General features: G+C 39.5%; 1 protein-coding gene across 1 annotated transcript in view; it reads right to left on the bottom strand.

Moving 5' to 3' along the window:
* Positions 1–13,889, bottom strand: part of LOC121331076 (hemicentin-1-like) — an 86,027-nt gene that overhangs the window by 28,257 nt on the left and 43,881 nt on the right. Inside the window, 19 exon segments of the mRNA XM_041278232.1 lie at positions 3,138–3,234; positions 3,521–3,696; positions 4,591–4,714; positions 4,807–4,958; positions 5,073–5,249; positions 5,394–5,495; positions 5,849–5,968; positions 6,089–6,247; positions 6,647–6,810; positions 7,008–7,116; positions 7,701–7,982; positions 8,628–8,906; positions 9,056–9,210; positions 9,885–10,011; positions 10,199–10,360; positions 10,749–10,844; positions 10,988–11,182; positions 11,419–11,514; positions 11,964–12,236. Of these exon segments, the coding sequence (XP_041134166.1) occupies positions 3,138–3,234; positions 3,521–3,696; positions 4,591–4,714; positions 4,807–4,958; positions 5,073–5,249; positions 5,394–5,495; positions 5,849–5,968; positions 6,089–6,247; positions 6,647–6,810; positions 7,008–7,116; positions 7,701–7,982; positions 8,628–8,906; positions 9,056–9,210; positions 9,885–10,011; positions 10,199–10,360; positions 10,749–10,844; positions 10,988–11,182; positions 11,419–11,514; positions 11,964–12,236 (3,045 nt within the window).

The following is a 13,889-nucleotide window of genomic DNA, read 5'->3' as shown; positions in this document are numbered from 1 at the left end:
CCTTATTTAAAAAATATCAGTATTCAACAGCCATGGCGAAAACACTATACTGTTATTTGCCAGATTATACAATATGAAATTCTTTACTAAACTACAGTGTTTTGCCATCGAATATAGAATACTAAATAATATTTTTGTTTGAAGTTATGGATTACATACATACATGTACCAATGCAGAACATAGCATCACTGACTTGTTGGGCTTGCAGTCATACTAAACGGTCGTTCTAAACAGCATACCACTGATGAAGGGATAGATTTGTGACAGGGGGGTTTCAGTCAAAAAAATATTAAATATCTTCCTGATCGTCACTAACTTGGTCACTTGGATTCCTCTTGGGTGGTATCTTTTTGAAGTATTTTAAACACTGAGGCTGCTAAAACACAGCTTCTGTGTTTAGTAATGTTCCATAGATATAAGATTTGAATAACTCTCTAGGCTGGTACGAGATCATAATCCAGTGATGCAAATCTAGAAATCTTAGCTCAGGTGTACTTGGTCAATAATATTAATAATAATACTATGTGACACAATTTTTGTTCATGTGTAGTAAGTGTTATTTCCTAATTGCTTATGCCTCAAAAGTATAGAAAATGGCTATTATTCCCCACATACTTTGCTTTTGTGACCAGGACAGTGATATTTTAAAATATCACTATTTCCAGTGGGAAAACGGGCAACTGTGTGTCTTTTCATTCACATAAAGTCAGAAAAAAACAACATATGAATCCAAATTAACATGTATTTATACTAAAGTAATACAAAAATGACTACAAAAGATTTAGAAGTGAGTAGTTTTTTGAGATTTACGATTATACTGTATTTAAAACTCTATGCGGCATGTTCTGTGGTATTGTGGTCAGTAAAGAAAACATTGCTCTGCCTGTTGGTGCAGACTGAGATTACCATGCACGCTATTCTATACCAGGGGGTGCAAGCCACATGGAACATTGACTTCCATAAGACATTTTTCAAAAAAGCAGTCTTTATTGAACTTTTTTTTCTACAAAGAATATTTGCTGGTGTGAGAGAGTATTAATATACAGTTCAAGAATAAACCTTAAATACCAATAATCGAGTACAGTTCAATGCTTACTTTAATTAATAAATTAAACAGATTTGAAAAGTTAAAATAAGAGTTGGTTAATGTTTTATGAACAGGGTTTATAGTCACGCATAAATTTATCATTATGAGTAATCTAATCCTGAAGTCCCTGAAGTAGAAAATAAACTTTGGTGCCAATCGTAATGTTTGGAGCCAAAGCTCTAGCTCCAGCTCTGGTTGTCTTTGCTCAGCCAATGTTAACCATAGAATGTTCATACTTGTCCACAGTTTTCTATTCCAGTCATCATGATTGTACTTGTTCAACCACTGGATCTCTCTCTCTCTCTCTCTCTCTCTCTCTCTCTCTCTCTCTCTCTCTCTCTCTCTCTCTCTCAAATAAACATTATAACATTACATATGTATGAGCGGAACAGAACAGTCCCCTTCCCCAGGAACAATACAACTGCCCCCTCCCTCCCTCTCCATTGACTGTAACACAGGTCATGTGTTGCGGCAGGGTGTCTACACATTGTCTCTTAGGCTGTGGTAGACAGATACATATTTGGCTGCTAGATTTGCAGTCCGCTCCTCCTCTCCCAGTAGGATGTGGACTTTAATGCTGTCCGAGAGGAGTTTAAACTTTGGTATTTGGCTCTCAAATTTAGGAATATATTTCCCCCGTCTTTCTATGTATTTTGATCACGATAACAGGAAGTGCATCTCTGTTTCAACTTCCCCTAGTTCACAATGACGACACAGCCGTTCCTTTATTGTAATCCAGGATTTTTTTTTTTATATCTGCCCTTTTCAAAGGCCAGGCTGTGGTCACTTAGTCTGTACTTTGTTAGAATTTGTCTTTCTTTTGTATTTTTAATTTGTAGATATTCCGCTAATTTAATGTTTCTGTTTAGGGCCTGATAGCATTCAAGTTTATTTGTTAATTTCATTTCAATTTTCCAGTTTTCAGTGTATTTGTTCTTCAAGTTAAGGTTAATTTTTTAAATTATTGTTATTGGAGGGTTTTTTTTTGTTAGTGGCTTGTATCTGAGGCTCACTGGTTTGAGTGAGGCTCAGTTCTGTGAGTCTCAAAACCAATTCGTCCAGGGGGTCCTTGTCTAGGGAGAGCTGGTTGCTTAGTAGGGCCTTGTATTTATAGGAGTCCTGGTCTGCATGTTTTAAGTGGAACTAGAATTTGGCTGCTCTCTTCTGAATAGGGATTAGAAGGGGGAACAGTCCCAACTTAGCCTTACAGGCGTTATTGGGGGTGTTTCTGTGAACCTGCAGGATATTTTTGCAAAATTCCAAAAATTGTAGGATTTCTGTTGGGCTTTTGTCCCAGTTTTTGTATCTGGAGTTTACGAGGGGTCCCCACACTTCACTGCCGTATAGTGGGATTGGTTGTATGAGCTGAAAATTTTAAGACAAATCTTTATTGGTATTTTGGTTTTGCCAAATCAAATCAAGTCTTTATGGCATAGAAAGTCAGACATGCTTTTTCTTTTAATCCATTTCTAGCCAGGTTGAAACTCCCTGAAGCACTGATGGTCAGACCCAGGTAGTTGTAGTTGGTGATGTGATCTAATACGGTGTTGACCAGAGTGAAGCGGTACCCGCTTTCCTGAGATCTGGATTTCTTCTGGAATACCATAACTCTGGTCTTATCCAGATTGACATTCAGTGCCAATTTGTGACAGTACTGCTCTAGCAGTGCCAGGCTCTGCTGCAGCCCCTGCTCTGTGGGGGACAGCAGAACGAGGTCATCTGCTTAGAGCAGGAATGTAGTCTCTGTATTGTGTAGAGTAAGGCCAGGGACTGCAGACTCCTCTAGCACTGTAGCTAATTAATTGATATAAATATTGAACAGTGTTGGACTCAGGCTGCAGCCCTGTCTCACTCCACACCCCTGTGAGAAGAATTCTGTCCTTTTGTTGTCCATTTTCATACTGCATTTATTTTCTGAAAACATTGAATTTATTATATATGTATGTATGTATGTGTATATATATATATATATATATATATATATATATATATATATATATATATATATATATATATGTTTCTCAGTTTTCATGTTAGAAACATACTCACCCCACACATTCAGGTTATAGTTCTTCTCTGTTTTTCCAGCAACATTTGTAGCTTCACATGTGTACCGGCCCATATCCTGGATTTGAGCTCCATCAATCTAGGAAATAAATACATTAATAAATAAGATATTATGTATTCTTGCAGAAAGATAAAGTTAATCAGCCCCTGCAATGACCGTCAACCAGGCAGTTAAAATCATGGCAGCATTTTCTCCATATTACTTGTCCGCTATAAATTCTCATTCTTAAATCCAAACCCAGATATTATCATGTCTCAGTCGTCAAGTTCCTAAACATCCTTAAATCATTAAAATGATTTGCATTATGTTGTGTTTTCAGTATTTTGCTGACAAAGTTGAAGACACAGCTTTTACTGAAAGTTACCTTAAGGGTGCTTCCATCTCCTGACACGGTGAGACCAGGTTTCCTAAAGAGCGGTCGCCCATCCTTGAGCCAGCGGAGAGTGGGCGGAGGGATGGCGTTGCTCTGACACTGCAGCACTACCACCTGGTTGATGACAACAGAAATGTTCTGCTCCTCCCCCATGATATTTGGCGGTACTGCAAGAAACACCCCAAAAAAATTACTCCTCTTTCCATACATAAATAAAAGCTATGTAATACATTTTACAAAATCTGCTTCTTCTTTTTGGTACACTCTGCTTTGGCCTCCTGTGATGCATATTCTCTTCTAAAGATAACTGTGCCTTTCAATAACCACATCAAACACTCTGCTTTCCTTACATCCCTGACCAGTTTACAGATACATGCAGTATGCAGTCTACAGTACATGCTTTGTATTTAGCTCTTGTTCCATTTTGTTTATTATTTTATCCTAGAACTTAACCAAAATAAATCTAGAAATCGTAGCTGTTCTTGGTCAATAATAATAATAATAATAATAATAATAATAATAATAATAATAATAATAATAATTTTGAAAAACTGGAGAATGTTAAAATGTACTGCCTTTGGAGGAAGCTATCACTTTCCACTCAGCCAGACTCAGAATGGAAACAATTGCATTTACAAATATGCCTTCAGTTTGGTTAACACCCCCTCTGATCTCTACAAAGCCCCAGCAAAATTAAGTGAATATTTACTTTAATCAAACACAAATCATTTAATGAAAAATGCTTTAGTGTGGTGCAAAATACAATTTCTGACAGTCTATGGTTAATGTTAATTATAGATGCCATATTCTGTTTTCAGTCTTGCATTCAATCAAAGTTATTAAAAAAAAAAAAAAAAAAAAAAAAGATAATTAACTGTAGCTCATCTGTAATCCTTGGTTTAAAACCAGCCAAGCCAAAATTCGAACACCAAAAAGTCTATTTTCCCCCACAAGTTACAATTGGACTGTAGGGTAAGGGTTAGGGTTACAGTTCGGGTTAGGGTTGTAACTGTATGGTACACACTGAATTGCGAATAGTAATTCTCTAAGCACACACTCACCATAGACCCGAAGGTCAGTGTCTCTTTGCTCCTCTCCGGCTGCATTCACAGCCACACAGGTGTACTTCCCTGTGTCACTGATCTGAGCGCTTATAATGGCCAGCACACGGCCTCCAGAGAGAACCTGGGAAACATTGAGTGGAAAATAACAGTATGATCACTTAACTGTAGATGAAATCATATGAATTAATACGTAAATACAGTAAGACTTTTTACCTGAACTCCATCAGAGAAGCCAGAAACAGGGCTGCCATCCTTGAGCCAGGTGAGGCTGGGGGCTGGAATGCCTCTTGCCTCACATTCCAGCCTCACAGGGTTGTTTACAACTACTGCCACTATGTCACTGCTGCCTGAGATTGAGGGGGGTACTGCAGGAGGAGAGATGCAATCATGAGTCAGACAGCCAGGAAAAACATACACGCACAAATCAAATACATGTACCGAAAATAAATGGCTTATGTGCTGCTGTCTTAGTTACTCACCATACACTTGAAGGCTGTAGACAAGCTCAGTAGTGCCTGCAGTATTGATGGCAGCACATTTATAAATCCCTGTATCTGACACCCGGGCATTGTCTATCTGGAGTATCTGACCACGGTTCTGTAACGTCACCCCAGAAGCACTGGTGATGGGACGGCTGTCCTTGTACCAGGTGATAGCTGACAACGGAACAATAAACAGAGATGTAACACTGTAACTGCTATTATAGACATGCACTGAAACATATGGAGAGACAAATTGTGATTTTCCTTTGGCACAAAGGGAAACAAAGAAATGAGTTCAACATAGCACATTCCTCCTACCTGGCAAAGGATTTCCGAATGCTCTGCACTCCAGCTGGATCAGATGGTTAATGATGATAGTCTCATTCAGAGTCTCTCCTCCATTTTCTATAGTGGGGGGCTCTGGTGAATGGGGGAAAATGACACATTAGTTGCAACGTGTAAAGCAAGTAATAGTTTTATTTACTGTATACAATTACCCACTGATAATTATGCATCCCCTGCATGTAATGCTCACATAATCTGAATTATATTACATGATTTATAACAACAATCTGAAGAACTTTTAAAGTCAACCCATATTTAGACAGCTCGTAATCACCCTGGGATCCTTCAAGAAGCTGCTTGATGAGATTCTGGGATTGATAAGCTACTAACAACCAAACGAGCAAGATGGGCCGTATGGCCTCCTCTCGTTTGTAAACGATCTTATGTTCTTATGTTCTAATAAAAAAGCAGCAGTAAAGTGTTCTTACCTTGCACGTTGAGCTGGATGTGCTGTTGTGCCTCTCCAGCAGCATTGGTGGCCACACAGGTGTATCTGCCTGCATCCTCCAACTGAGAATTCACTACCTGAAGCACTCTTCCTGCTGACTCTAACTAGAGAACACAACCAAAGAGAGAGGATTAGAAATATTTCATCTTTGCCATCTAACTGTTAGACTTTAACTGCAATAACCCTGGTGTGAGGGGGGCACTGTGAACTAGAATCCTACTTGCCTTTATGTGTCCACTGGCAGTATTGACTGGACGTTCATCCTTTAACCAGGTGATCGCTGGATTGGGAATGCCATTGGCTACGCACTGCAGAGTTATGGGTTTGTGCACCACCACAGACCGCTCCGAAGAGCCTGTTGATTGGATTGTGGGAGGAACTGCATCCATGCACAAAGAAAAACAAACAGTTATTTATTTAAAAATCATTCATCAGGATAAGATAAGCTTTCTGTAAGAATGCACTCCTTGTAACTTCAGGCTTTATATGAGTTTATTATCACACTGGAAAGCCCTTAATCACTTATTAATATATAGTTAGAACTGTAAAACTGCACACAACCATTGCAGAATTATGTGTAGTTATGATACAAATTACTAGTCCTTAACTGCACGTCAAAAAGACTTACCTGCACTTACTCTCTTTAATAAGAAAGCAGTGTTTGTGAAAAAAAGAAAAAGATTTATTGTTAGAAACAGTTTAGAAACCAGGCACAAAATGAATGTTGTTATCTATGGTGTCTCAACATAAATATAAAAAGTTAACTGATTTGTCATACCAAGAACAGAAACATCAAACTCTCTCATATGGTCCCCGGCCTCATTGGTGGCCACACACTGATAACGCCCAGAGACTTGGGCATGAGAGATCAACAGCTTGCTCCCATTAGACACAATCTTCACCCCTTGCCTCTGAGTAACTGGTTGACCGTCCTTCAGCCACCTACAGCGACGGAACCAAGAACAACCATCAAGAAAAAAAGAAACAGAAGGCAGGAAGACAAACTTATAAAATATATGCTATGCTATTTTATTCCACTATTCTATGTACTGAGCAATGCATTGTTCAGTAGGTCCATACTAGAAATATCATGTCACAATATAAGTTCAAAAAACAGAATTATTAAAAGGATGGCTCACCTGATGTGAGGTGGTGGTGTTCCTCTCGCACGGCACTCCAGTTCCAGTGGGCTGTTGAGGATGACAGTAGTATCTGTGGTCTCATCCCCCCCGTCTACAGATGGTGGAACTAAATAAAGCAAAGAGAAATAAAGAAGGCAGCCCTCAAGCTAAGCAAGTTTATCTGAATACAAACCAAGACTGCGTCATAGTAACTGAGATGGAAATTTTTTAACTGGTGTGAAAGTTACACAATTCATTTCCATACATAATAAAAGCTATGTAGTTTTAAAAAAAAAATGGAATTACAATATATTGCATTCATATGAAAATGAAAACCTAAGCAAACAGTACAGTTAATGGACAGGGGCCCACACAGACAACCCATATCCATGTTGTGACCTGAAATGGCTTTCTGTTAGCAGCTATTGTTCCACATACACGCCAACAGGAAAGTCAAGGCGTTGTTAGAATAATGTACTGTATTAGGTCATGTCATTGTTATCCATGAGAACTGAATGAATATTATCCATAGCCAGAAAAAAAAATGTAATAAAGTACAATCTGAGAAAAAACTTTAAATCTTCTTGGATAAGGATCTGCCTGGACTTGAACCTTTAGGATTCAGATGTACCAAATTCAAGAGCGTCTGTTTTAATCTTTGTTACCACTGCTTCATCACCATAGTTTAAAGATTCTAAAGACATAACTTACCTAAAACACTGACGTTATATGTGATCGCCTTTTCACCAGCAACACTGGTTGCCACACACATGTAACTCCCAGATTCCGACACAGCTGCGTTCAGGATCTCAATTTTCTTCCCACCCTTAACTATTCGGACATTGCCGCTGGTCTTGACCGGCGCTCCATTCTTCAGCCAGGTCAACTTAGGTGGCGGGTGCCCCCCTGCTTCACACTCCAGTGTCACTGAGTTACTGACTAACACCTTCTTCTCAATGGGGGCGTCTGAGCCTCCTTCAATTGTGGGGGGAACTGCGGAACAACAGGAGACACTGCTGTAAAACACACCTTACCAATTAAAAAATCTTTCCTTTTTAAACAGACAATGCACGCATTTCTTACACTCCAAATGGCAAAGCTTTCACTAGGTGAGCCAATGAGAACAGTCAGGCATCTTGTGGCAGGGCAGAAGCCCTGCTGTTATAAATAGAATGTGTGTTTGAAAATGTAAGGTAGGCAGGGATGGGGTTAAATCTGTCCCTGTCATCATTCACAGGTGTGGCCATTCCCCAATTAGGTAATTGAGTGCTAATTGGGGAGTGGCCACATGTATTTAAGAGCGGGTAAAAGCCTTTGTCTGGGAGAGGGAGTTAGGAGGGTGTTAAACTGTGTTGTTTTTAGTAACTGTTCAGTGAAGGCAAATGCCCAGCCTGACAGGAGCATTTGCAGTATTGTTTTGTTTGAATCTCTATTTTGGTCCTTGTGCCAATTTGTTTGTTCCTGTGTTTGTTTCTGTGTTTAATTAAGTTACACTTTAGCGCTTCAACTGCAGCTTCTGTTTCTGGATCTCTTTCCTGCCCGTAACAGCCTGCACCATGATGCTACCCTGTCATACATCTATGTTAGCATTAACTTTTATTAACTCTGCTTATGAATTTCACTCCAGTGGATAATTACCATATACATCCAGTTCATAGGGCTTCTCAGCATTCCCAGCAACACTAGTCACGCGGCAGGAGTAGTGGCCAGCGTCAGACACCTGCACCTGAGGGATCTGCAGAAAATGCCCCCTGTCGACGTACAAAGCCTGGGGACTGGAGGTGAGGGGGCTGCTGTCTTTGTACCAGGTGATGGCAGGCAGGGGGACCCCTCGGGTCTCACATTCTAGTGTCACTGGGGTGTTGAGGAGGGCCGACAGCTCAGTGGTCACATTACCCCCTTTAATACTGGGGGGCACTAGGAGAGAAATGAAGATCAGAAATATATCCGAAAATGATTGCTCAAACTTAATACTTAATATTTATACAACATGTGGTTTACAAAGCATGTGTTGGTCAGGATGCTGGAGGACTATAATTGATGACCGCTATAACAGAGAATCTTACCGTAGACGTTCAGTTTGAAGTCCTTGGCCTGTTTCCCAGCAGTGTTGACCACACTGCACTGGTACCAGCCCTGGTCACCCAGACGAGTGCTCTTGATCTTTAGCACCTGCCCTTTGTTCAACACCTCAATGTTGGGGTCTCCCAGGAACAAAAGTCTGAACAAAGACATTTCCTAATTATTTCACATTGAAACCCGCTGAGCTGAACAGTCAGAAGGTTTAGTTTTATATAATAATGTTTTAATTTTTAAACATCACCTACAGTTTAGTTATGTGGCTTTTTAAACATTGTTGCTATACAATGGCATTATTTTAGCCAACAACTAACTAAAGCATGTGTTTATAACATCCATTGAAACATCAGACTTGTTTGGCTGGATAGGGTAACCTTTGAAATCCAAGAACCAAACGGTGGAATGTTGACTGCTGATTGGAATAAGTAACTTTCTAAATCTGTTTGAAGGTCAGGTTATTTAAAGTACAGTAGCTTCAGTATTTCAAACGTTTTTAATGTAATTAACTATAGAAGTGTTTACATTCCAAAATTGTGAGGGCTCAGGCAGTGGGGGCCTAGAAGCAATGGGGAATGTGGGATTCTTAAAGCAGAAATACAGTAAAGATTTGCAGAAACAACAGATTTCTGATGCAAAGTTTAACATGGTAACGATGGAAAATGCATAGATCAATCACGGGAGAAGCATGGAAAAACTGGATGTTTACTGGGGTGAGTTTTTATAGGAACCTATTCCTATCAGAACACTTTCACAATTCTAGTTGACTACAGTAGTTACGTAAAGGGATTCAGGCCAAACTCAGAAGCAGATACACACTTCTTGTCCTTGTACCACTGAACAGTGGGGAACGGGACTCCTTTGACCTTACACTCCAGGCTGGCTTCATGGTTCAGGATCACAGAGACCTCATTGGTAGAGGAAGAACCAGTTATACTGGGTGGAACTAAGTAAAGGAGAGAAATGCAGTCTATTAACATCCACATGATTAAATAACTAGCAGAAATGCCACGTCATACATTGTTGCTTTAGATTTGTCTGATGATGTAATGCACTGCTTTGCATTGTTTGTGGATGACATCAAAGAAAGAGAAAAGACAACTGAACAATCTAACAGAGCACCTCAAACTTACCCAGTACGTCCAGGTTAAACTGTTTCTCTGAGCTCCCAGCAATGTTGATGGCCTTACAGCTGTATAGGCCTGCGTCTCTCGTAGTTGCCTTCAGCAGTCTCAGGGTTTTACCTTCATGGAGGATTTGAACAGCACTGCTTCCAACAACCTGCAAATAATATACTGACCTTCAGTATTTGGACAATATAGCAGCAGAAATGTGAACTGAATTCCCACAATTGAAGACCAGTACAGGGTGGCACGTGGGGAATTTTTCTTGTGTCAAATCCCTGAATATTGATTTTAAAAATAATTAAATGTAATATCTGCATTTTGGAACTACTTAGGTTTTACAGGGTTTTTTTTAAATTATTTTCACAAAAAAGAGAATCGTAAACTATATACTGTGTGTGTGTGTGTGTGTGTGTGTGTGTGTGTGTGTGTATATATATATATATATATATATATATATATATATATATATATATATATATATATATATATATATATTATATAATATCAAAAACCAGAAGTCTTCTGACATACAGGTCCGTGGCCATCTTTGAACCACTTCATAATATAGGGAAGGCAGTCGAGATACTGCTGGCCTGGTTCACCACCACTGACACATTGTCTGGCTTCTCACTATCACGCACATCTGGGGGAACTGCAGTGAGTCAAAATAGAGAGTCAGCAAACAGCTCTGTCACTGAGTGCACCTAAAAGATGCAGATTTGGTAAACAAAAGCATTCTATAATTTACATCTGGAAAAGTATAAAAGCATTAGCTGCTACATGTAGCAAGCTCACCGTGCACTTTGAGCTGGTACTTCCTCTCGGTGGTGCCAGCGTCATTGATGGCCACACAGACATACTCGCCATTGTCTTGTGGAGACACTGAAGAGATGATCAGCAGTGTGCCGTCATCCTGGATCGACACACCCGGCTCGTTGCCAGTCAACTCCTGCCCATTGCGAAGCCACTTAATGGTGGGCTTTGGAGTACCTAAAATGGAGTAACCCAGTTACAAGGAACGTCACAGTCAAGGCTTGTATAACATGAGATTTAACCTTTTTTCGCAGTTATTCTCAGATTGTAATAACAAAATGAATTGGTTAGTTCCTTCATCATGGTTTCTTCAGTATAAAGGCTCCAAAGCCTTATCTGTTGTCCCACAAGAAGTTTTGTATGTGGTTTGGCTTGTAGCTGTCATACATATTCAATAGTCTCGACCTACTTACCTTTAGCTGGACAGGGGAATGCAACGCGTTGGTTAGCTACCCTCTCCTGGAATGGGGTGTTGTATGGGGGATCCAGGTCTTCAACAACTGGAGGAACTATAGCACAAGAGTACAGAAATAGTATCTTAATTCTGTCATTTTTCAACCTGCTATTGAAGACTAATCCCCCTGTCTGTTCACCCAGCGAAAGGCTTACTTTATGATGTCTATATATGTAAGTAATTGCTTACAAAGAAACTGATGGAAAAATTTAGTTTTCATGTTTTTTAACTCAAAGTACCCAGGAACCAAAGGTGAAGTTTCACAGGATTCCACTTTATCAATGTTGCCTTTATCAGTGCCACCTGAAACTGTCTTACCTTCAGTTCACTATTTCCATTGTGCCAATCGCTATGGATGGTGAAATGTCAACGTTCCAAATGGTTTAATTTAATGAACTAAAAATGCTTGGTTGAGCAAACACTGTGCATAGTCTGCAATGTGAAAATCTAGTAAACTACACTTTTCTTCAGATGTTAAACAGAAAAGTAAATAAAGAAGCCCACCTTGAACCTGCAGCTCGATCTCTGCCTCATCCTGGCCAGCTGTGTTGCTGGCAATGCACTTATAGACCCCAGCATCAGAGAGGGTGACCCCTGAGATGGTCAGGGTGCCTTCAGGGGCACTGCTGAACTGCGATCCATCCAACAGCAGGGCGAAGCCGTGCTTCAACCAGCTGACTACTGGAGAAGGATCTCCCTGGGTAATGCAGGGGATGTCAATGGTGTGCCCAACTTGGACTTTGAACACCTGAGGACCAGCTTGGATCTTTGGAGGCACTGAATGTTGAAAAGAAATCAAAGCTTTAGGCCCTAACATTTTTTTTTCCTAAAATGAATTCATGCTGAGTAATGTACTGTGGCTGAATTAATCCCTGAAGCCATGTAACGGTAAAGCATTTGGAAACAAGATAACATGGTGTTGTCACAGTTCTGGTATTTTTAGCGGCCCCATGAATCTATTTTTCATATTTATAGGGGTCTGAAGTAGCAATATGTTCAAAGACCATGATATTGCATTAAAATACTTGGTTCGGTAGACATACAGACATTTATATCAAACAGGTTTTTTCAGCTTTCTACAAAATATTAAACAGATGCTTAACTTTCTTGATACAATAAATACACAACAGTATAACAATGGTGGGGCATAAATCATTTTAAATGGATGGAGCACGGCACATAATCTAAAGTCAAACTTGGAGAGAAATGTGGGAAATAATGCAAGCCTTGCTCTCATCATTAAACTTCACTATTCACAAAACAATTAACTTCAAAAGAGAAACCTGCAAATTCATGCTACAAAACTACAAATTAACTTTAGAATGTATAGGAGCACTGGAATTAATTTCCTGGGTAGATCATTTCAAGAAAAATGGTGCGATAGTTATTTTTTCAGAACACTTATTCATAGTACAAGAGACATTGGTAATGCTTTATTTTGAGTGTCTTAAATAAGTATTTAATGAATATGCAATTAACCCTTTGCTGAAGTGTAGTTACATGTTAATAAACAGTCAGTAGATATGCCATGTATGTGTGTCTCTATCATTAGACTGCCATTTTAGCTCAGTATGTTTTTGGAGACTTGGTTTCCTGCTTCAATAAAATAAAATAAAAAAATAAAAAAAAAAGATATACAAAGACTAGTATGTAGCATTAACAATATTAAGCTACCCACACTACATAAACAATGCACATTTAAAAGCACATGACGTGATTGTGATCGTGTGAATAGAGTATTAATAGATTTACATACCAGGCTTTGTGCATTGACTGGCTTTTATGGGCAGATACATTTTGGAGGTGCTTATGGTCCCCAGCAGAATAAGTTGAAAGGAGATTAACAGCAAGTGTTCAGCAATGCACATTCTCTCCCCTCATCCACGTTTCATTTTTTTTTTTTAAATCACCACTGGCCTCTTAACAGGAAACTAGCTACATGATAAATAAAATCTGGCAGCTTTGCACACACACACACACACACACACACACACACACACGACAAAAACCTATTGCCAGCCCAGCTAACAAAGTGCTACTGTTAGGCAGCCCAAGCTAACAAAATTGGTTGTTGGAAGTTGTTTTTCCAGGGTTAGTTGATCCAGTGCAGAGGCAAACCTGGGAGCCTCCTCGGGACCATTAACCAACATTGTTTTGATGCCCTGTTGGGTTCACATTATACTGGCCTCAGATATCCATGTTGTCTGGTAAAATGGCAAATTGATAGACCAACACTAATAATTGTAGTGATCTGTAATGTTCCGTGCTTTTATTTTAAACTTCGTTAGTGTCATCTAACTCTTTGCATGTGCTATTTGAAACCCAGTTATTTTTTTTAACTGTTGTAAATCAATGCTTCAGTGGGTGACACCACTTTGAAAACGAGACCCATTCACTCCCTGACGAAGGAGACTGAACTGATGCTTTAGA

Source organism: Polyodon spathula, chromosome 18 (genome assembly GCF_017654505.1).
Source record: "Polyodon spathula isolate WHYD16114869_AA chromosome 18, ASM1765450v1, whole genome shotgun sequence".
Classification (NCBI taxonomy): domain Eukaryota; kingdom Metazoa; phylum Chordata; class Actinopteri; order Acipenseriformes; family Polyodontidae; genus Polyodon; species Polyodon spathula.
The sequence above is the reverse complement of the archived record's forward strand: the minus strand, read 5'-3'. Positions and strand labels throughout refer to the sequence as shown.